We start from the raw sequence: 22,830 nt of genomic DNA, 5'->3' as shown, positions 1-22,830 counted from the left end.
AGAAGAAACAAATCTTACTTTCAGAAATTGCTTCCCTCTGCGCAGATGGATGAGCTCAAGTTTCGCAAGCCACTCGCAGGGGGAACCGATATTCCGCCAGCGGCAGGAGAACGATATTGTAATAATATTAAAAACATATTGCTCGCGCGTGTAGCTGGCAAACATAAACATCACAGAGCTGAGCGAGGGAGGAATAAAGAGAGACGCAGAGCGAGAGAGAAAGAGAGAGAGTACTCAAAGTGCGCCTCGAGGCGATATTCCTGTTTTATTATGCGGAGATGTAACCAAGTTAGCGATGCCGAGCCGCAACGCTACCCAGATCCGGGCACACACAAACAGGCAGACCAAAACACACAACACACAAAGAAATGTGTAAGCAGAATGTTACACTTTACCAGTTTATGTACCAAGATTAGAATACAAAAAAAATATTCACATTCCTTTCTGGATAGTTTAAAATTCATACATGTAAACATTTTTACTGCTTCTTCTATTGGCTCATAGTTTATCCAAGTGACTCAGGACCAATGAGAAGCCTTCAACCAAAAAAGTATCCGATCACATAATCCACAGTGTATGCGCCTCAAATGCCAGCAGCCAATGAACATGTGAATTTCACCCATGAATACAAGTAACTGTGTATTCTGTTCTAAAATGTCTATACTTTATATCAATAAAAAAGGCCATTTTTGCCAGTCCCCAGCCGTGATTATTTCGTTAATTCATTTCATTCCAGGCTAAACTCAACTTCACTGTACATAACCGAACATTTATAGATAGATACCTGAAAGATTCGCGGTATCTTTGACCTTCAGGATGGACTCCACAGACCTCTGCATACTCGGAGAAATGTCACCAGTTCATCGGCTCTTGACTTGCGAGAAGTCTCAACTTGGTTGTGTGTGATTTGATACTTCCTCGGTTGAAAGTTTCTCATTGGCCCAGAGTCCTTCTCGTGAATCCTGAACCAGTATTTGCAATCAGTCTTTACGTATTTGCTCTGCGCTTGGTAATCTTGTCCGCACTTAACTCAGCCAATGAGGAAACGTAAACTACAATTTAGAGTGTCCATTATTTGCCATTGGATAACTAAGTCAGTTTAAAAAAAATCCATCTAGTCATAATTTGTAGTAAAAATAGGTTACGGTTTATGGCAGACTTTCTGGGCTCAAAACAACTTCGCGATAAATACCCACATCTACTCATCATAAAATCTACAACCAATGAGCAATTAATTTTAAAACTAATTTTAAGAATGTTACTTATTCCAAAAATTGATCTTGCGCTGTTATTTCACCACCGAGGACTGGTTTCCAAACTCATCGGCTTAATGTTACACACGAGAAAGGATACATTGATTTATTCAGTAAAACAGATGATGGGACAGCAGTTTTATAGTTAGCGACCGGGAAAATGCGTGGTTCGGGATAGAGTACCCAGTCCTTTGCATATTCGGATAAATGTCACTTTTTCGTTGGTCCTTGACTCGATGGAAGTCACAACTTGATTCTTCCTTGGTTGAAGGTTCCTCTTTGAGCCATAAACTTAATCAATAGCACCGAGGTAAAGCGGATGGAACTCTGGTGTGTGTAACGACTGGAGACCGGAAAAAATTCGCATATTCATTTCGCGATAGTCTGAAATTCATCCACGTATACCTTTAAGTTGCTTTTGCTATTGGCTCACTGTTCGTCTGAGTGACTCTGGGCCAATGAGAAACCCTCAACCAGGGCCAGATTTAGAGGTCTGGAGGCCTAGGGGCAACAGAGGAGTGGAGGCCCCCTGGCCCCAAATTATTTTCCAAATAAAATGAACAATTTTTTTCAGTCGAGTTTTCCAATAAATAATTTTATTGTGAAATCAAGTAGATTCTCTTAGTATTTAAAAAACATACATTAATATAATCGGAGACAAGAATTATATGAAATTAAATTTTAGTGTTAATGAATATTTCTGTTAATATTTAACAATAATATAATCATGTATGTACAAAGTACTGTAGGTAAAGGTAAAACAGCGAAAAAAGAATATCAAAGGGTTTGTGGGAGCCCTCCGTTTGCGGAGGCCCCGGGGCTTTCGCCCCGGTTGCCCTCCCCTGAATCCGGCTCTGCCCTCAACCAAAGAAGTGACGAATCTCGGGGCAAACACCAGTTGAGACGACTCACGAGTCAGCAGCAAACGAACTGGCGTTATTTGCCCGAGTGTACAGAGGACCGTGTAGACTATCCTGGAGGTCCCTAGGGATGACGGCTGAGCCCGGGGAAGGCAGGTCCAGGATGGACAGCGCTCTGGAGGCAGGAGCCACTCAGCAGATTGCGGCGCGACAAGGCTCGTGATTAATGCCCTTTGTTCCCGCGGGAGGGCGGGCAGCGCCGATGGAGGCCGAGTCACGCGCTGCGCCAGCTCTGGCCGAGGCCTCTCCGCTCGGCCACTTGGCCGCAGCCTCCTGGTCCGCGCCGGTGCAGGGTCTCCACAGTTAGTACTTTGGTACTAGATCTAGTACTTTTATAACTTTATTAGTGCTTCAGTACAGATCTAGTACATTTTTCTTTAATATAATAATATTATTGTAACTCCAATATGTTTTATCATTAAGCGTAATTATTTTTAAAAAACTATGGAATGTATGTGTGTGTCGTGTGATATTAAAGTTTGAGCATTGCAATGTCATAATAACTTCCTAAATTGTTAAAAACAATAACAAATTATAATTTAGTACCTTTTTTTTCTAATCTAGTACTTTTTTCTCGCCTAAGTTGGTACGAAATATTTTTTTTCCTTGTGGAGACCCTGCGCCAGTGGCGAGCCTGCCGGCCTCCCGACCTTCCAGCACACGAGTCCGTGGCGACCGTGTCGAGTTGTGTTTGCAAGTGACGATTATTGGAGGCACGTGTTATGCCTAGGGACCTGAAAAACTAGCGGTTTCGATGACCTCCAGTCATAGTCTACACAGTCCTCTGTATACTCGGTCAAACAACGCCAGTTCGTTGGCTGCCGACTTGTGAGTCGTCTCAACTGGTGTTTGACCGTGATTCGTTACTTCTTTGGTTGTAGGGTTTCTCATTGGCCCAGAGTCCCCCGGAGAGACCGCATCAAAAGTAGAATGATTGAAATGTATAAGTATTTTTATTTTAGCCTATCGCGAAATGAATTCGCAAATTTTTCCCGTCTTGATTTACAATTCACAATAATTATGAACTGGAAAATTTAGCTGGTCCCTCTCTCCTTCTCTCTGTCACCATCTCTCACTCTCACCTCTCTCATTCTCATTCCTCTCCCTCTCTCCTTTTTCACTCTCCCCATCCCTCACTCTCACCCATCTCACTCTCTCGTTCTTTCTCTCAATAAGGTACTCAAACAATTTTGTATTGCAAATTTTCTTCTCAAAAAACTAATCAACTTGACCAAATATAATTTGCGAGACGCACCTGTCCAGCCCCTGAGTGATGTCTGCAGTGACGGGTTGCCTAATGCTCGCTGCAGCAGAGAGACTGGATCAATAGCACCCGGACTGCCATCGAAGTCAAACAAGTCTGAGAAGTCACTCTAGCCCTTAAAAGGATTCTGAAGAGCGATGTAGATTCTCTCCCCCACAGCGCGCAGCGTCGGCCAAGAGGAGGCATTCCTTCAGAAAAGCCATTACTTGGGTACATAACAGCCGTCATTATAGCATTCAAATACCAACAAGTAATATCGAAATTCCTACTCATGTGTTTTTCCCTTCCTTTTGCTAGAATGTAAGAAAGTAAATTTTATTCAGTACTACTAGAAGATGTTTCGCCAAAAGCTTTTATCTGTAATATTTCAGTATGCTTGGTGGATATTTATTTATAGAGATTCAAGTAGGCTCTCTCACTAGCGTTTACTACCATCATTAACCCAGTAAAATTAGGTTTTAACTTCGGAAAAATAACGTATAACTGAATTTTTGCGGAGTGTTACTGTTTGCCTTGTCAACATTTTAAAATACTTTAATTCTCTCGTATCAGCGTCCTTGAATTTAGACCCTGATAATTAACAAGTAGACTGGAAAAATTCTGAGCTCAGTGGCCTGCAGAGTAGACTCCACAAGCCTCTGTATACTTGGATGGTTGTCAACTGTTCATTGGCTAATGAAGTTTAAAGTCTGCTGTGGGTTGTTCGTGATTCAGTGCTTCTCCAGTAGCAGGTTTGTCATTGGCGCAGATGCATTCCCATGGCCGTAGGCCAGTCAAATGTTCGAATACATTAAGTTAAGCCTGTCACGAATTGAATCATCGAATATCTCAGCTCTCTATTAATAATGCCTACACTGTACGCTACGAAGTGTGATAGAAAAATACGGTGATATTTTTTTTTGTGAACAGGGTAAAAAGCTTACATCAAATTTGAACTTATTTCCTTCAGAAGACTCCACTTGGTTAGCGACGCACACTCATCTCAATGTCGGGAATGCTTTCAAAACGTTCTCCTGTTGGCACAACTCATTTATCTAGTCTCCGTTTCGATTAGAGATACGGCCATTTCGCGCATTCATTTGTTCGCCAAATCGATTGCAAACCTCCACACTCTCACACTGTGCTCGTGATTGGACCGCAGTTATCTGGACACGCCTCTCTACGACCGTGAGCCAACGATACCCGGCTAGGAGGGAAATTAGCTAATCAGGCAGTTCCAATTAAAAAGGGTAAACATGTTTTCGCTAGTAAATCAATCCATGGGTAAGCAAACATGGGTTGAATACACCCATGACTTTGGATTATACCCTGAGGCCAGACGAATCCGCGAAATTTCCAGATCTCTATTCACTCTTCCTATTATGGAATCTGACGGATAAATTACAATTTGTTCAAACTGGACACTTACTATTTCAAAGTATCAGGCTAATGGGCTTATTACTACAAATAGATGTAGCGCCAGCAATTGTTGCTATAAATATTCATTCAACTTTTTTTTTATCACCCCTGGCATTTCACTTTTTCTCATGCTGTGATGCAACAGTGTGTTATACTGTGCTCGAATTGGTTTCAAATGAAATTGAAGACGTTAAAAAATACATATGTATGATTTTTGTATTTAAAACATCATGCTTTGTATTTATATAAATTAATCAACTTAAAGATGTTTAAATTTTTGTCGAATAAAACTAAACATTGACTCCGTTTTAGTCCCTGACCATGGCTCCAGATTTTTTTATTGAATCTATTACTAATTTTATGTAGTCTCCTTCACGTATTATAGAAATCTTTTCGCGATAAAATGCATGCCGTTAATTATTCCCTGGCTGGAGGTTCCTCATTGGCCCGCTAACTGTGAACCAATAGCAGGGAACAACGCAGAGGTAAAGTTGTTTGAATTTTAGCCCACCAAGGAATGAATCTGCTGATTCTTCTGGTCACTACAAATCACTAGGGACCTGAAAAATTCGCGGTTTCGATGACCTCCAGGTTGGTCTACACAGTCCTCTGTACACTCGGGCAAATAACGCCAGTTCGTTGGCTGCCGACTTGTGAGTCGTCTCAACTGGTGTTTGCCCCGTGATTCGTCACTTCATTGGTTGAGGGTTTCTCATTGGCCCGGAGTCGCCCAGACGAACAGTGAGTCAATAGCAAGAGCAGCTGAAAGGTATACGTGTTTGAATGTCAAACTATCGCGAAATGAATCTGCGAGTTTTTCGGGTCTCTACCAATCACAGACCACCAAGTTGAGACTCCTCGCATCGCCCCGGGCACGCACGAGTCCACCCCGGAGGTCGCGAGGTCCACCCGAGACGCTCCATAAAGACGTCCGCTCGCACGGAACACGCGAGGGCAGGAAGGAAAACAAAACACGACGTTAATGCGCCCGCGTCGCACGGCCCGGGGGTCGGGGGGGGGGTCGAGCTCATCAAAGCGGGGGTCACAAAGAGCGCGGGAAGGGCGGGTCTCGGCGCGGGATAAATATAACAGGAATGCAGAGGCGGAGGCGGGGAGAACATAAATGTCAGGGCGCAGAGACGCGCCCGCAACCCGGGGCGGGCTGGTTATGAACACGCGTGTGGCGACACGAGTCAAGGTAAAGCCCCGTAGGGCGCGGACATTCCCGCGGGTAGCAGCTGCATTCTTCGCTAACCTCCGACCACTGACGACGTTCTGACGGTGAATAACGTCACACATTTCGGACGGCATTTCTTGCAACCGTGCGTACGTTATACATAGAGACCGGAAAAATTCGCGAATTCATTTCGCGATAGGCTAAAATACAAATATTTATACCTCAGTGCTGCCTCTGCTATTGCCTCACAACTCACCTGGATGACTCTGGGCCAATGAGAAACGCCCGACCAAAGTTATATCGAAACCCAAGCTGCTACGTTGGGACGTCTCACAAGACAACAGCCAATGAGTGGGTGGCATTTGACTGAGTGTACGTAGAACTATGGAGTTCATCCTGCAGGTCATTGAACCCGCGAATTTTTCCTGTCCCTAGTTATATACCACACGTGTGAGTCAGTCGGTTGTGGTAAGCGCGTTACAAATTCAAGGCAACGCCATCTATTGACTAAGTTCTAAACTAAACTGTTATTAGCGCCTTTAGTTCGCTAGCAGCCGCGAGCTTCACTAAGCGGATGGGTTTTGCAAAGGAGAAGGATAGGAAGTTGCTATACCTTACTATATTACTGTGTGGCGGGCATAGAGTAACGACACAAACTCACTGTTTGTAAGTGTTATGATTTTCTATTAAAAAAATATATCCCTTTTTTTATTCCTTTAGGGATGGAACTTCATAATTATATGTAGTCTATGTCACTCTCCGGCCCATAAAGTATACACATGTAAAAAATCATGTCGCTCCGCTGCTACGTGAAAGGACAAACAGACAAACACACTTTTACGTTTATAATATTAGTAGGGATTATTGCAGACCGTTAATATTGGAGGGCTGATTTCGTGGAAAGCTAATATTCAAATCATTATAACTTTGTTCTGATTCTGCTGTTTGTTGAATTTTAAGCTGTAGGACTGTGGTCACCTGCAAGATTCGTATGGCCAGACCAGTGGTGTGTTAAAACTTGTAGTGTTGCCTGTGTTCGTCGTTGGCTGGGTTTATTCCCGGTTCATGTCTACACCAATCACAGCCAGTGCGGAAGCAAACGCTCCCTGAATGCGCGTGTATACCATATTACAGTCTAATGAGCGTTACGTTTATTATAATACTCCTGGCCCTGCGTTCTCTTCGAGGTGAAAGGTCAAGCTGGTGTGAGCACATAGCGTACACAATAAAGCCCTGGAGTCTTGTTCGAAATATAGTATTCTGTAAACTGAACATAATTAAATTGGCATGGGTTAAGAAAACTTTGCCCTAGTCTTTTATGGTTTTATTTTCAAGTCATTATTTTCAAGTTTTTTTTTTGCGGGGAGAAAATAGTTTTTTCACACTGTAAAATATAGTGTTCAGGGGATTGTAAAAAGAAGTCAATAAATATATATTTTTTTTCTGTCAAGATGGGTCTGCAGACAGTTTTCAACGAGGACAAATTTCCAATAATAAAATATAATACTATTGTTTGACCAAAGAAAACTTCAATATAAGATGGCTTCCTTCTGTATCTGTCTTGGAAAAGGAAGCAGCTTCTCCGCATGATCAGCGCCACAAGGAAAGAGGGCCAGCCAGCCCACTCGGGATCACCAATATCGGGCAATATGGCGTCCCGGCGGGCTGGTGGTGGAATGCCAGGCGGTGGGGTATGACGTCACGGGACTCTTGAGGGGACGAGTGCAGGAGCGACGGGCATTCCTGGAGCAGTACCGCCTCTCCCCTCCCCCATAACCTGGCTGCAATAAGGCACTGTCGCGCTGCCTGCTCCTGCGCCGCTAGGCAGCCCACCACACAGCGCTGTGCTGCGGGGTGCCACGGACTAGGTGGCTGCCTGCCCCTGCGCCGCTAGGCAGCTCGCCACACAGCGCTGTGCTGCGGGATGCCACGGACTAGGCGGCTGCCTGCCCCTGCGCTGGTAGGCAGCCCGCCATTCAGCTACGTGCTGCGGGGTGCCACGGAATAGGCGACTGCCTGCCCCTGCGTCGCGAGGCAGCCCGCCACACAGCGCTGTGCTGCGGGGTGCCGCGGACTACACTCGGAGCAGTGCTACACACGTGACGGCAACAAACAGGGTGCATAGGCCCGCTCCAAAAGATGAACAGTTTCTGACTCCGGTATCGGCCAGTGAGAACAAACCTGCCAAGTTCGCGTTAGTGTTTTGAGAGAGACTGAATGAATACCATTCATTATACACTGGATTTGCGTTCCCAATAGATCTTAGGTATATTTCAAAAGTCCCGAAGGAAAAGGAAACCAATAACAACATTACAGTTTATTTGTTGTGTGTTTGTTGCAACGAGGATTAGGGAAACGCGCTTAGACTCGATCACAGCAATACAACATTCTCGATACTACACATAATTGAACATAGTTCCCCGCTTGAGGCAGGGTCTGCATGGATGGAGCGGGGCTGACACTCACGGGAGCCTACCTGTCGTTCCAGCCTCGACGACTGAAATGAGATGATATTGGGCATCGATCAGCGACGGAACGACTTTCTGGGGGAAACAGGATTACCCCGCAACGTCCGCTACGTTTCACACTTGCGAAAATTCCTGATTCTAACCGCGAGGAATCGAACCTCGGCGAGCCGAGTGCCCGACCGCTCGACCACAGCGCCTCTTTCGATAACAAACATTATTATTATTTTCAAAAATATATATTTTACAACGCCTAATAATTCTTTACAGCTTGGCACACGAGTGTAGGTCTCGCCTGGCGTTCGGACAGAGCGCGGACTTCAGAGCCCCCCCCACCACGCTAGCCTGGTGGCTGCGGGCCAGCGCTGAGTCGCAGGGACAGCTCGAGGGCTTGTCGTGAATCAGTCCTGTCCACCGCAGATCACTCATCGCTCCCGAGGGCCGGGGGGGGGGGGGGAGCGCTCCTGTCTGTAAAGTACGTGATAACGTCATAAGAAAACACTGATGAAAAAGTGCATACTCTTTAATTTTCAAATATCATTTACAGTTTTTGCAAAATTTAATTTTAAATGATTTGTTTAAATTTAATCACGAACAATTAGCTATAGAAATAAACTGAAATCAAATCAATTTTTATAAAATGTTAATTTGAAATGACGAAACTGGACAAATAAATATATATTTTTTTTAATTGCTGCTTTTACAAAGCCCGCCTTAACCTGTTTGATATTATAGAAGATTTTCTCGCACGGTGGTTGGCCGGTTCTTTGCACGCTCGGCTCAGGCGGAACGTGACAATGAGTCATGTTTTTTTTCGTGCGTGCAGCCGGCGTTCATTGATTTATAAGACGTTATCATGTCAAAAAAAACACGCGTAATCTGTCATTCGTCCGTTTTTTTATTATTACTTCTTGTGCCGCTTAGCTACCGAACTGTAGTTCACGAATGTTTCTGGTCCCTGGTGGGATTTTGTGATTACTACATAGGGACTGGAAGTCTAAGCTGGTTCATGGACCTCTAGGATAGAATCCACAGGGGTGAAAGTCACACGTTTATTTGGCTACTGGCCTGTTGGACGTATGAACTGGGGAGCTTGTTATTGGATGCTTCTTTGGTTTAAGGTTTCTCGTTGGCCTTGAGTCATCCGGATAAACTGTGAGCCTATGGCAGAAGCTGAAAAAAATGTACACATGTTTGAATTTTTACCTATGCAGAAACAAATCCGCGAAATTTTCCGGTTGATATTTATACATTTAAAAAAAAAAATAGCGCGTGTTACTCAGTACATGTCATAGAATTTAAACTTTTTTGGCAATTCAAACCTCGACTATATAACTCTTTTCTGTCGTTTTCGCGTCAGAAATCGTTTCATAAAACAATGTTTCACGAAAACGTTTGATAAAAAATTCGGCTTTGAAAATTTTATTCTCAAGGCTTCCAAATGAATTTCAGTTCAAAAATTGTGCTGCGTAAAATTAAATCATTTAAATTTGTTAACCTTTTAATTAGCGTTGGTGTTTTGAAGTGCCTCTGGTAAACAAAAGCACGTGCCGTTGTTCACGCGGAAGAATGACGACAGGGGGCGCCGGAGACATGAGGCAGCGCCTGGCGGGACTCGAACCCGCGGCCCGCCGGAGGGGTGGGGAGGGGAGGGGAGGTATCGAGCGCGCCGAGGCCGCGTCGCCATGGCAACCCGCAGCTCGACAGACTCGCCACCCCTCCCCCTACCACCCGCACCCCCACCGGGGCACACCTCATCTCACGCCGGGCCCCGTCACATTCGGATAATCGAGTTGGTAGGTTACGCCCTTCTCCGTCGACCTGCGAGGAGGCCACGCGTGTTAGGGCAGGGGGGTGGGGGTTCAGCTGATTGCAGGCCATTACGAGTTTCATTCATCCCTTTTAAGACAGATCTAGAGATGGAGATTCGTCACGAAAATATGTTGCACTCTAACCTGATCTTACCCTTGTAATTAGTATTAATAATTTGTTCGCGATGTTTTACGAGGAATAACGAACTTTTTGACTGGCGTAACGAGTTTCTTAAGACGAAGAGAAAAATAGAATTTTAGTATTTTCATTTTTATAGTGTGACATATAGAGATTTAAATCTCTATGTGAATAGAGGATAGAGAAATATAGGGGAATATATAGATATAGAGAGATATAGATTGATGAAGAGTTATATAGGTACATAGAGAGAGATAGAGTGATGGAGAATTAGAGAGAGGGAAAGGGAGATGCTTTGTACATGTGTATTTACTTCAAAAAAAACCAAAGTAAATTGGTGGCGGCACTGCACCGTTGAGCATTGCCGTGAGACAGTGATGTAAGTGGGGCCCGGGGGCATGTCCCCTGGAGCCGCTGGGGCACAGCTCTGTGTCTGCCCGCGGAGCCTGGGCTCCGGTGTAGCCGCTGTGTACATTTCATCAGCAAGTCTTCTTTAGAAATTAATTTTAAAATAAATATTGAATCCTACATTAAAAATATCAGGGATTAATATCCTTTTAGAACTGCCATCGTTCACTCATAGGAATTTAAGTATGATTTTGCTTGATAAAACAAAAACCGTACAGTTATAAGTTTTTATTTTATTTAATTGTCTTTCAAACTGTGTTCTTGTGTCAATTATTTGATGATTTCTCTAAATATAGTCTAAAGTATGTATGCAAAGCAGCATTAAATGTATATAACTTGGAAACACGATTCCTGCTGCTTCTGTGTATGAGGCACATCTGGCTGTAATTCTGGGGGGGGGGGACACGTTATTGCAGCCCGTTAAGGATTACAATAATTCTAAAATAATCTCTCTGTGAAATTATTGTTCCGTCTTTGCTTGTGTTTCTTTTGTTTCGAGTCCCGGGACGGAGGGGTCTGGCTACGTTTGGCCGGGGAGGGGGGAGGGGAAGGGGTTATGAATCATGCACGGCTCGCTCTCTGCGCCCGGAGCGCGACCAGGGAATATTCCAGCAGCTTCTTGCCCCCCCCCCCCCCCCCGGTGCCAGCCCGTGCAGGTCACGTGACCTCCGCCGGCCAATCGCACGGCGGGTCCCCACACGACAGTTCGCCCCTATTTCCCACCGCTTGCAAAGCGACACTCGCTGTGTGTTCACGAGCAATGACAATGTACAGCCTGCTGGCAGTCTGCAAGCACTGTCGACGGAACAAGTGGCAGAAGGATGGGTCCCGCACACTACATTGGTCACCTCGTGTTCTTGTCGTGACCATTATTTGAGTGCTTACCTCCGTTTTATTTTTATGTAGTATATGCTCGAAAATTTCCAACATTGACTTGCTAAATATTATCCATTAGCTGTACATAAAATTTCACGCAGGTGTTGAGAATCATGATCACTCCATGACCTTCTCCAGCTAGGAAATAAGGATTAGTGGCTAAGTATCTTGTAAGAAGATGTGTGAACCATTAACGAATCCAGGAGAGGGCTATCGGTACAAATTTCGCATCAGGACAAAGATGTGAAATAACTTAAAAGATGTATCCAGCTCCCTCAGGAATACCAGCCCATGTCCCGTTGCCCCGGTACTTTCACCAGCGGTGCTGGACAGCCCCCAGGACCGTGATGGTCGGTGGGGGGAGGGGGGTGCTCAAGTCACCTCGCCCCCCTGTTAGGTTTGATGGAGGCTGCCTTACACCAGATGGCATGAGACAGAGCCATGCAGTATACCGTCTGGACACGAAAAGACACTCGGCACATTTCATCCCAAACCCATCAGTGTTTCCTCACACGCATCGGTGGTCTTTTTCTATACCAAATATAATAAAATACAAATGTTTTACTATATTGCAGTCTAAACATACTAAACCTTTTGTAAACTACTGCTCAAAATGTCCACAACAAAAAACATACTTCAAAAATATCTTAAACTAAACAAAATTTGTACAACAAATATAGTGAACAAATAAATATGTATTATAATAAAAATAGTACTCATAGAACTTTTTTTAACTTCTTGGGATTTTTAAGCTATCAGGTTATATGCAATTAACTGCATGTAAGGTGACAGGAACATTCGCCTCAGTATGAAACTTATGACAAGACGTAAAAACAATAAGTGACCGTTGTGTTTGTCGGCAGGACATCGACTATGAGGGCTTCCGGTTGTTCATGGACACCTACCTGGAGGTGGACACACCCGAGGACCTGTGTCGCCACCTCTTCCTGTCCTTCGTGAAGCGGCAGGAGGCGCGCGCTCTGACGCTCGACAGTCGCGGCATGAAGGTGAGTGACCACAGCTCCAAGGAAGCACTCCTGGTTGTTCATGGACACTACCTGGAGGTGGACACTCCCGAGGACCTGTGTCGCCACCTCTTCCTGTCCTTCGTGAAGCGGCAGGAGGCGCGCGCTCTGACGCTCGACAGTCGCGGCATGAAGGTGAGTGACTACAGCTCCAAGGAAGGACTCCTGGTTGTTCATGGACACTACCTGGAGGTGGACACTCCCGAGGACCTGTGCCGCCACCTCTTCCTGTCCTTCGTGAAGCGGCAGGAGGCGCGCGCTCTGACGCTCGACAGTCGCGGCATGAAGGTGAGTGTCTACAGCTCCAAGGAAGGACTCCTGGTTGTTCATGGACACTACCTGGAGGTGGACACACCCGAGGACCTGTGTCGCCACCTCTTCCTGTCCTTCGTGAAGCGGCAGGAGGCGCGCGCTCTGACGCTCGACAGTCGCGGCATGAAGGTGAGTGACCACAGCTCCAAGGAAGGACTCCTGGTTGTTCATGGACACTACCTGGAGGTGGACACTCCCGAGGACCTGTGCCGCCACCTCTTCCTGTCCTTCGTGAAGCGGCAGGAGGCGCGCGCTCTGACGCTCGACAGTCGCGGCATGAAGGTGAGTGACTACAGCTCCAAGGAAGGACTCCTGGTTGTTCATGGACACTACCTGGAGGTGGACACTCCCGAGGACCTGTGTCGCCACCTCTTCCTGTCCTTCGTGAAGCGGCAGGAGGCGCGCGCTCTGACGCTCGACAGTCGCGGCATGAAGGTGAGTGACTACAGCTACAAGGTAGGACTCCTGGTTGTTCATGGACACTACCTGGAGGTGGACACTCCCGAGGACCTGTGTCGCCACCTCTTCCTGTCCTTCGTGAAGCGGCAGGAGGCGCGCGCTCTGACGCTCGACAGTCGCGGCATGAAGGTGAGTGACCACAGCTCCAAGGAAGGACTCCTGGTTGTTCATGGACACTACCTGGAGGTGGACACTCCCGAGGACCTGTGCCGCCACCTCTTCCTGTCCTTCGTGAAGCGGCAGGAGGCGCGCGCTCTGACGCTCGACAGTCGCGGCATGAAGGTGAGTGACTACAGCTCCAAGGAAGGACTCCTGGTTGTTCATGGACACTACCTGGAGGTGGACATTCCCGAGGACCTGTGTCGGCACCTCTTTTTTTGTCCTTCGTGAAGCGGCAGGAGGCGCGCGCTCTGACGCTCGACAGTCGCGGCATGAAGGTGAGTGACTACAGCTACAAGGAAGGACTCCTGGTTGTTCATGGACACTACCTGGAGGTGGACACTCCCGAGGACCTGTGCCGCCACCTCTTCCTGTCCTTCGTGAAGCGGCAGGAGGCGCGCGCTCTGACGCTCGACAGTCGCGGCATGAAGGTGAGTGACCACAGCTCCAAGGAAGGACTCCTGGTTGTTCATGGACACTACCTGGAGGTGGACACACCCGAGGACCTGTGTCGCCACCTCTTCCTGTCCTTCGTGAAGCGGCAGGAGGCGCGCGCTCTGACGCTCGACAGTCGCGGCATGAAGGTGAGTGACTACAGCTCCAAGGAAGGACTCCTGGTTGTTCATGGACACTACCTGGAGGTGGACATTCCCGAGGACCTGTGTCGGCACCTCTTTTTTTGTCCTTCGTGAAGCGGCAGGAGGCGCGCGCTCTGACGCTCGACAGTCGCGGCATGAAGGTGAGTGACTACAGCTACAAGGAAGGACTCCTGGTTGTTCATGGACACTACCTGGAGGTGGACACTCCCGAGGACCTGTGCCGCCACCTCTTCCTGTCCTTCGTGAAGCGGCAGGAGGCGCGCGCTCTGACGCTCGACAGTCGCGGCATGAAGGTGAGTGACCACAGCTCCAAGGAAGGACTCCTGGTTGTTCATGGACACTACCTGGAGGTGGACACACCCGAGGACCTGTGTCGCCACCTCTTCCTGTCCTTCGTGAAGCGGCAGGAGGCGCGCGCTCTGACGCTCGACAGTCGCGGCATGAAGGTGAGTGACTACAGCTCCAAGGAAGGACTCCTGGTTTTTCATGGACACTACCTGGAGGTGGACACTCCCGAGGACCTGTGTCGCCACCTCTTCCTGTCCTTCGTGAAGCGGCAGGAGGCGCGCGCTCTGACGCTCGACAGTCGCGGCATGAAGGTGAGTGACTACAGCTCCAAGGAAGGACTCCTGGTTGTTCATGGACACTACCTGGAGGTGGACACTCCCGAGGACCTGTGTCGCCACCTCTTCCTGTCCTTCGTGAAGCGGCAGGAGGCGCGCGCTCTGACGCTCGACAGTCGCGGCATGAAGGTGAGTGACTACAGCTCCAAGGAAGGACTCCTGGTTGTTCATGGACACTACCTGGAGGTGGACACTCCCGAGGACCTGTGTCGCCACCTCTTCCTGTCCTTCGTGAAGCGGCAGGAAGCGCGCGCTCTGACGCTCGACAGTCGCGGCATGAAGGTGAGTGACTACAGCTCCAAGGAAGGACTCCTGGTTGTTCATGGACACTACCTGGAGGTGGACACACCCGAGGACCTGTGTCGGCACCTCTTCCTGTCCTTCGTGAAGCGGCAGGAGGCGCGCGCTCTGACGCTCGACAGTCGCGGCATGAAGGTGAGTGACTACAGCTACAAGGAAGGACTCCTGGTTGTTCATGGACACTACCTGGAGGTGGACACTCCCGAGGACCTGTGTCGCCACCTCTTCCTGTCCTTCGTGAAGCGGCAGGAAGCGCGCGCTCTGACGCTCGACAGTCGCGGCATGAAGGTGAGTGACTACAGCTACAAGGAAGGACTCCTGGTTGTTCATGGACACTACCTGGAGGTGGACACTCCCGAGGACCTGTGTCGCCACATCTTCCTGTCCTTCGTGAAGCGGCAGGAAGCGCGCGCTATGACGCTCGACAGTCGCGGCATGAAGGTGAGTGACTACAGCTACAAGGAAGGACTCCTGGTTGTTCATGGACACTACCTGGAGGTGGACACTCCCGAGGACCTGTGTCGCCACCTCTTCCTGTCCTTCGTGAAGCGGCAGGAAGCGTGCGCTCTGACGCTCGACAGTCGCGGCATGAAGGTGAGTGACTACAGCTCCAAGGAAGGACTCCTGGTTGTTCATGGACACTACCTGGAGGTGGACACTCCCGAGGACCTGTGTCGCCACCTCTTCCTGTCCTTCGTGAAGCGGCAGGAAGCGCGCGCTCTGACGCTCGACAGTCGCGGCATGAAGGTGAGTGACTACAGCTCCAAGGAAGGACTCCTGGTTGTTCATGGACACTACCTGGAGGTGGACACTCCCGAGGACCTGTGTCGCCACCTCTTCCTGTCCTTCGTGAAGCGGCAGGAGGCGCGCGCTCTGACGCTCGACAGTCGCGGCATGAAGGTGAGTGACCACAGCTCCAAGGAAGGACTCCTGGTTGTTCATGGACACTACCTGGAGGTGGACACTCCCGAGGACCTGTGACGCCACCTCTTCCTGTCCTTCGTGAAGCGGCAGGAGGCGCGCGCTCTGACGCTCGACAGTTGCGGCATGAAGGTGAGTGACTACAGCTACAAGGAAGGACTCCTGGTTGTTCATGGACACTACCTGGAGGTGGACACTCCCGAGGACTTGTGCCGCCACCTCTTCCTGTCCTTCGTGAAGCGGCAGGAGGCGCGCGCTCTGACGCTCGACAGTCGCGGCATGAAGGTGAGTGACCACAGCTCCAAGGAAGGACTCCTGGTTGTTCATGGACACTACCTGGAGGTGGACACTCCCGAGGACCTGTGTCGCCACCTCTTCCTGTCCTTCGTGAAGCGGCAGGAGGCGCGCGCTATGACGCTCGACAGTCGCGGCATGAAGGTGAGTGACTACAGCTCCAAGGAAGGACTCCTGGTTGTTCATGGACACTACCTGGAGGTGGACACTCCCGAGGACCTGTGTCGCCACCTCTTCCTGTCCTTCGTGAAGCGGCAGGAGGCGCGCGCTCTGACGCTCGACAGTCGCGGCATGAAGGTGAGTGACTACAGCTCCAAGGAAGGACTCCTGGTTGTTCATGGACACTACCTGGAGGTGGACACTCCCGAGGACCTGTGTCGCCACCTCTTCCTGTCCTTCGTGAAGCGGCAGGAGGCGCGCGCTATGACGCTCGACAGTCGCGGCATGAAGGTGAGTGACTACAGCTCCAAGGAAGGACTCCTGGTTGTTCATGGACACTACCTGGAGGTGGACACTCCCGAGGACCTGTGTCGCCACCTCTTCCTGTCCTTCGTGAAGCGGCAGGAGGCGCGCGCTCTGACGCTCGACAGTCGCGGCATGAAGGTGAGTGACTACAGCTCCAAGGAAGGACTCCTGGTTGTTCATGGACACTACCTGGAGGTGGACACTCCCGAGGACCTGTGTCGCCACCTCTTCCTGTCCTTCGTGAAGCGGCAGGAGGCGCGCGCTCTGACGCTCGACAGTCGCGGCATGAAGGTGAGTGACCACAGCTCCAAGGAAGGACTCCTGGTTGTTCATGGACACTACCTGGAGGTGGACACTCCCGAGGACCTGTGTCGCCACCTCTTCCTGTCCTTCGTGAAGCGGCAGGAGGCGCGCGCTATGACGCTCGACAGTCGCGGCATGAAGGTGAGTGACTACAGCTACAAGGAAGGACTCCTGGTTGTTCATGGACACTACCTGGAGGTGGACACTCCCGAGGACCTGTGCCGCCACCTCTTCCTGTCCTTCGTGAAGCGGCAGGAGGCGCGCGCTCTGACGCTCGACAGTCGCGGCATGAAGGTGAGTGACTACAGCTCCAAGGAAGGACTCCTGGTTGTTCATGGACACTACCTGGAGGTGGACACTCCCGAGGACCTGTGTCGCCACCTCTTCCTGTCCTTCGTGAAGCGGCAGGAGGCGCGCGCTCTGACGCTCGACAGTCGCGGCATGAAGGTGAGTGAGCAAAGCTCGAACAAAGAACATCTTCATTTAATGGAGTCGTACCTGGAGGAGGATATTCTCTGCTACGAATGCTCAATAATTCACAGATACTTTACAGGAAACGTTAGTATTGTATTTTTTTTTTGCTAAATTTTATTTTAAGTTTGATACTGTGTTAAGAATATTGTCTCGGTATGAAAAATATCTTTTAAATATGTTTTATACGCCTATGTATTGTCTGCCTGTTAAAATTGGATACTTTATTGGTAATTCTTAAAAAATATAATTTTGACACTAGCCTATTAATTTTAGTAAACAGTAATGTTCCAAGCAAAGATCTCTTTTGTCATGTTTTAAATAAAATATCCATGAAAACAGATATTGATCCATCTAAAGGGACACGCCTAGTAAGGACCATGCTTGCTAGTGCTTCTAGTGCGGTATCGCCTCTGAGTGCAAGGCTGTGAACTTTCCCGCAGATTTCACGTCGTTTATATGACAACTATGAGATTTCAACGGTGAACACAACATTATATGGCGGAGAAATAAATATAAAGGTGTAATGAAAGTCCCTTAAATGCTTTCAAAATTTCGTACCGGTTTCGTGCCTAAAGATTATTTTGAATACGCACGGTTTAGTCATTTTTACTCTTCCAAAATTACAGTTTAAAAACGAAATTCGGGAATATAAATACTCATTTACCTTCAGCATTTTCTTAAATGCTTTTTAGTAAAGAGACATCGTTCGAGTATCTTAAGCGGTTTTTAAATTGCGTGGTTTATTTCTGAAGCTGTGCACACTCTATATGTGCCCTGGCAGACGAGGCCCTCAATAAAGAAACTCTGTGTGTTTATGGAGTAAAAGGCGAGAGACATTTTCTTCAGCCGTAAATTTTTTTTTTGTTTCTCCCCCGCGACGTAATCGAGAACGCCATTTGCCGGTCCCCTCCCCCCTCTCTCCCTTTTTCAATCCACCGCAAGGGGGGTGGGAGAGGGGGGTGTTTGCGCGATCAGCCGTAAACGAGCCTTGGGCTTCATTAGCGCTGCGAGACGAGACCCGCGTTCCTCATTGGTCCGCCGAGCCGCCCGCCTGATGTCCCAGCGCGGCGAGACTCATTCCCCCAGGCGAATACATTACCGCGTCTGGGGGTTTATGAGGTCGGTTCCCGCACGGCGCCGTCATCCTGCCTCCGTCCCTGAGCAATGGCATGCAAGAGATCCCACGTGGACTGACTGTAGTGTTTTACCATCAGCCGTCGTGTTTTTAAATTCTGCATGGATGCATTGGACAAGTATATATATTACCAACTGGCAAAGCTATGTTCTGGCTGCGGGCACGGCGGCTCAAACATAATGGATAAGTTGTTTCTGGTTGAGGCAAAAAAATGGTGTTTAACCATTCAAACCATGGCATATGAAACATCTGAGGCCAACATCCAGATGCCATTAAGATCCGGTGACATCTGGATGAAAAGAAGAAAAGCTAGTGGTCCTGGAATACCCTAACGGGTTCAGTCCTAGGAGGTGGAGGTGGTGAGGCTAGGCCGGGCTTCGGCCCGAAACAACTTGCCTCCGTCACTCTGTCACTCTGTCACTCTGTCAGACTGTGCTCCCCGCCTCTTGATCACTAAGGGACCTGAAAAATTCGCGGTTTCGATGGACCTCCAGGATGGTCTACACGGTCCTCTGTACACTCGGGGCAAATAACGCCAGTTCGTTTGGCTGCCGACTCGTGAGTCGTCTCAACTGGTGATTGCCCGTGATTCGTTACTTTTTTGGTCGAGGGGTTTCTCATTGGCCCAGAGTCGCCCAGACGAACAGTGAGCCAATAGCGATAGCAGCTTAAAGGTATATACGTGTGTGAATTTCAGACCATCGCGAAATTAATCTGCGAATTTTTCCGGTCTCTATAAGTTGATGACAACATACGTGTTTTCAATAAGGGTAACTGGTCGTGAAAACCCTCGATCCAAGAAATTATACTTTTTTTATGGTAGGTATTCATCTCAGTTTAAGAAAGTATTCCCCTATGTATTTATTCTCTTGAAATATAAACCTGATCCTGAGCGCCAGTGGAGGGCACTTGTGGAGCAGAGTTGCCGCCCGCAGGAGACGGCGCACGCGCGCGGGCCCGGATCGGCGCCCAACATCGCGACGTGCGGCGTGGACCAGACTCTGGGGGCGCCCCACCAGGAGCGGCCCGCCAGCCGCCTGGCCGAGCGCTTCCACGGCTTCACGGAGCGGCTGCACGCGCTGGGGCACCGCTCCGACTCCGAGTCCTCTGCCCGCGGCCGCGCCGGTGAGACCCTCCCTCCTCCTCCTCCTCCTCCTCCTCCCTCCTCCCTGCTCCTTCCTCCTCCTCCCTCCTCCTCCCTCCTCCTCCCTCCTCCTTCCTCCTCCTCCCTGCTCCTCCCTCCTCCTCCCTCCTCCTCCCTGCTCCTCCTCCCTCCTCCTCCCTGCTCCTTCCTCCTCCTCCCTCCTCCTCCTCCCTCCTCCTCCCTGCTCCTTCCTCCTCCTCCCTGCTCCTCCCTCCTCCTCCCTCCTCCTCCCTCCTCCTCCCTGCTCCTTCCTCCTCCTCTCTCCTCCTCCCTGCTCCTTCCTCCTCCTCCCTCCTCCTCCTCCCTCCTCCTCCTCCCTCCTCCTCCCTGCTCCTCCCTCCTCCTCCCTGCTCATCCCTGCTCCTTCCTCCTCCTCCCTCCTCCTCCTCCCTCCTCCTCCTCCCTCCTCCTCCCTGCTCCTCCCTCCTCCTCCCTCCTCCTTCCTCCTCCTCCCTGCTCCTCCGTCCTCCTCCCTCCTCCTCCCTGCTCCTTCCTCCTCCTCCCTCCTCCTCCTCCCTCCGCCTCCCTCCTCCCTCCTCCTCCTCCCTGCTCCTCCCTCCTCCTCCCTCCTCCTCCCTGCTCCTTCCTCCTCCTCCCTCCTCCTCCCTGCTCCTCCCTGCTCCTCCCTCCTTCTCCCTGCTCCTCCCTCCTCCCTCCTCCTCCCTGCTCCTTCCTCCTCCTCCCTCCTCCTCCTCCCTCCTCCTCCCTGCTCCTTCCTCCTCCTCCCTGCTCCTCCCTCCTCCTCCCACCTCCTCCCTGCTCCTCCCTGCTTTTCCTCCTCCTCCCTCCTCCTCCCTCCTCCTCCCTGCTCCTCCCTGCTCCTCCCTGCTCCTCCCTCCTCCTCCCTGCTCCTCCCTGCTCCTCCCTGCTCCTCCCTGCTCCTTCCTCCTCCTCCCTCCTCCTTCCTCCTCCTCCCTCCTCCTCCCCCCTCCTCCTTCCTGCTCGTGTCTGTACGGGCGATGACTTCACGTGATAACGTCTTAACTAGGGACACCTGCATTTCGCGAATACATTCCGTGTCAAGACATATCACAAAATACTCTAGCTTTCCTCCTGCACTGAGCAATAGGTTTGTTTGAATCAAATAAATATTTGTTTATGTATGGCCAAAAAAAAAATATATTTACTTGGTGGAACAAAAATATTTTGTTAGCTTAGCCAAACTCGGTAAGAAACAAAAAAATTATTTTTTACACCTAACCAAATATACATTTGAGTTTGACAACATCATTTTGTTGGGTCGACAGAATCTTTCCTACTACAAAATATTTGTTTGAATTAACAAAATATATTTATTAAACCACATACAAACACATATTTTGTTGAGGCAAACAAACCTTTCTCTCAGTGTATGGTTATTGGTAGGGCCATGCATATTTCGCGAAAAGATTCCGGGACAAGTTGAAAGGTTAAAACACTGTAGCATCGTCTGTGTTTCGTGATTGGGTGAGTTTCTTTCAGGTACATGACGATTGTTGAAAACACCAATCACAGTGATTCATTGCGGAAGCAAATTCGTCCTGAGTGGCTCAGCCAAACTGAGGCAAAGGCTTCTCTCGCAGACGGCCGCCAATCACAAGGAAGAAACCGCTGGTGCGCGTATACCTTGTTGCAGTCTAATAGGCGTTCAGTTTTTTTTCGCGAAAAAATGCCTGCCCCTAGTTATTGGCTGAGGTCGGTGAGAGGTGTCGTCCCGCTCTTGACGGGCCAATGAGAAAGTGGTCACCGTACTGCTGCACCCTCACAATTTACCATGACTCTTAGAAAAAGCTACAGTGTTTTGTGAAATACCTTGACATGAAATGAAATCGCGAAATACAGGTGTCCCTAGTCATAAGTAGGGGCAGGCATTTTTCGCGAGTAAAACTGAACGCCTATTAAGACTGCAACAAGGTATACGCGCACCAGCGGTTTCTTCCTTGTGATTGGCGGCCATGTGCGAGAGAAATTGTTGCCTTAGTTGGCTGAGCCACTCAGTAGCAGTTTGCTTCCGCAATGAATTACTGTGATTGGTGTTTTAACAATCGTCATGTACCTGAAAGAAACTCATCCAATCACGAAACACAGACGATGCTTCAGCTTGCCCCGGATTCTTTTCGCGAAATATGCATGGCCCTAGTCATAAGAAAGCATTGATGAAAAATTGCATACTTTTTTAGTTTTCAAATATTATTTACAGGTTTATGCAAAATTTAATTTAAATATTTTTTTTAAATATAATCACGAACAATTAGTTTAAAAGCCAGCCTTAACCTGTTTGATATTGTAGAACATTTTCTCGCACGGTGGTTGGCCGGTTCTTGCACGCTCGGCTCAGTCATGCAGCCGGCGTTCATAGATTTATAAGACGTTATCACGTCAAAATAGAACCGAGAGAGAAAGATGAACGAAAGAATAAGACAGTAAGTAATAATTTGTATAGTTTATAAATTAAGCACAAAAATAACTAATGCCACAAAAAATATATAATGGAACAATCCTACCCGATTTATACCAACTGGATCGGGCTCGTGGATTTGAACATTCTTACTCAAAAATGGAATGGTAAAGAAGAGGTTTGAAATGTAAATGATACGCGTGCGGAGGGTGCGACTGCACTGCAGCTGTGTTGAGGCTCTGAAGCGCCTCTGGCTTGTGAGGTTGCCGGCACTGAGGTGTGTGGCGGCCGGCAGGTCTCTTCAGGTCGCTGAGTGGGCCGGGCTACCTTCCTTCCCCTTCGTCGAAGTCTCCGAGCCGCGCCTTCGAGCCAGGTACCGGCGCAGCGGGTGTCTACACCTTAGTTCCTTCCTAGATGGTCTCTGTGCTCTACAAGGCGTCTCGTACTCTTCACATCAAAAAATAATTAGATAGTCATCATTTTAATTGTTCACAACAACGTCCATTTAGCAAACTTGTTTTTAATCTTA

General features: G+C 48.9%; 1 protein-coding gene across 1 annotated transcript in view; it reads left to right on the top strand.

Annotated features, from left to right (window-relative positions):
* LOC134540463 (diacylglycerol kinase 1) overlaps positions 1-22,830 on the top strand; it is a 153,449-nt gene that overhangs the window by 89,043 nt on the left and 41,576 nt on the right. Inside the window, exons 5-6 of the mRNA XM_063383230.1 lie at positions 12,575-12,751; positions 19,719-19,905. Coding sequence (XP_063239300.1) covers positions 12,575-12,751; positions 19,719-19,905 — 364 coding nt within the window. The remainder of the gene's footprint in view (positions 1-12,574; positions 12,752-19,718; positions 19,906-22,830) is intronic.

The sequence above is a fragment of the Bacillus rossius genome, chromosome 16 (genome assembly GCF_032445375.1).
Source record: "Bacillus rossius redtenbacheri isolate Brsri chromosome 16, Brsri_v3, whole genome shotgun sequence".
NCBI classification, from domain to species: Eukaryota; Metazoa; Arthropoda; class Insecta; order Phasmatodea; family Bacillidae; genus Bacillus; species Bacillus rossius.
This window is presented reverse-complemented; position numbering and strand designations above follow the sequence as displayed.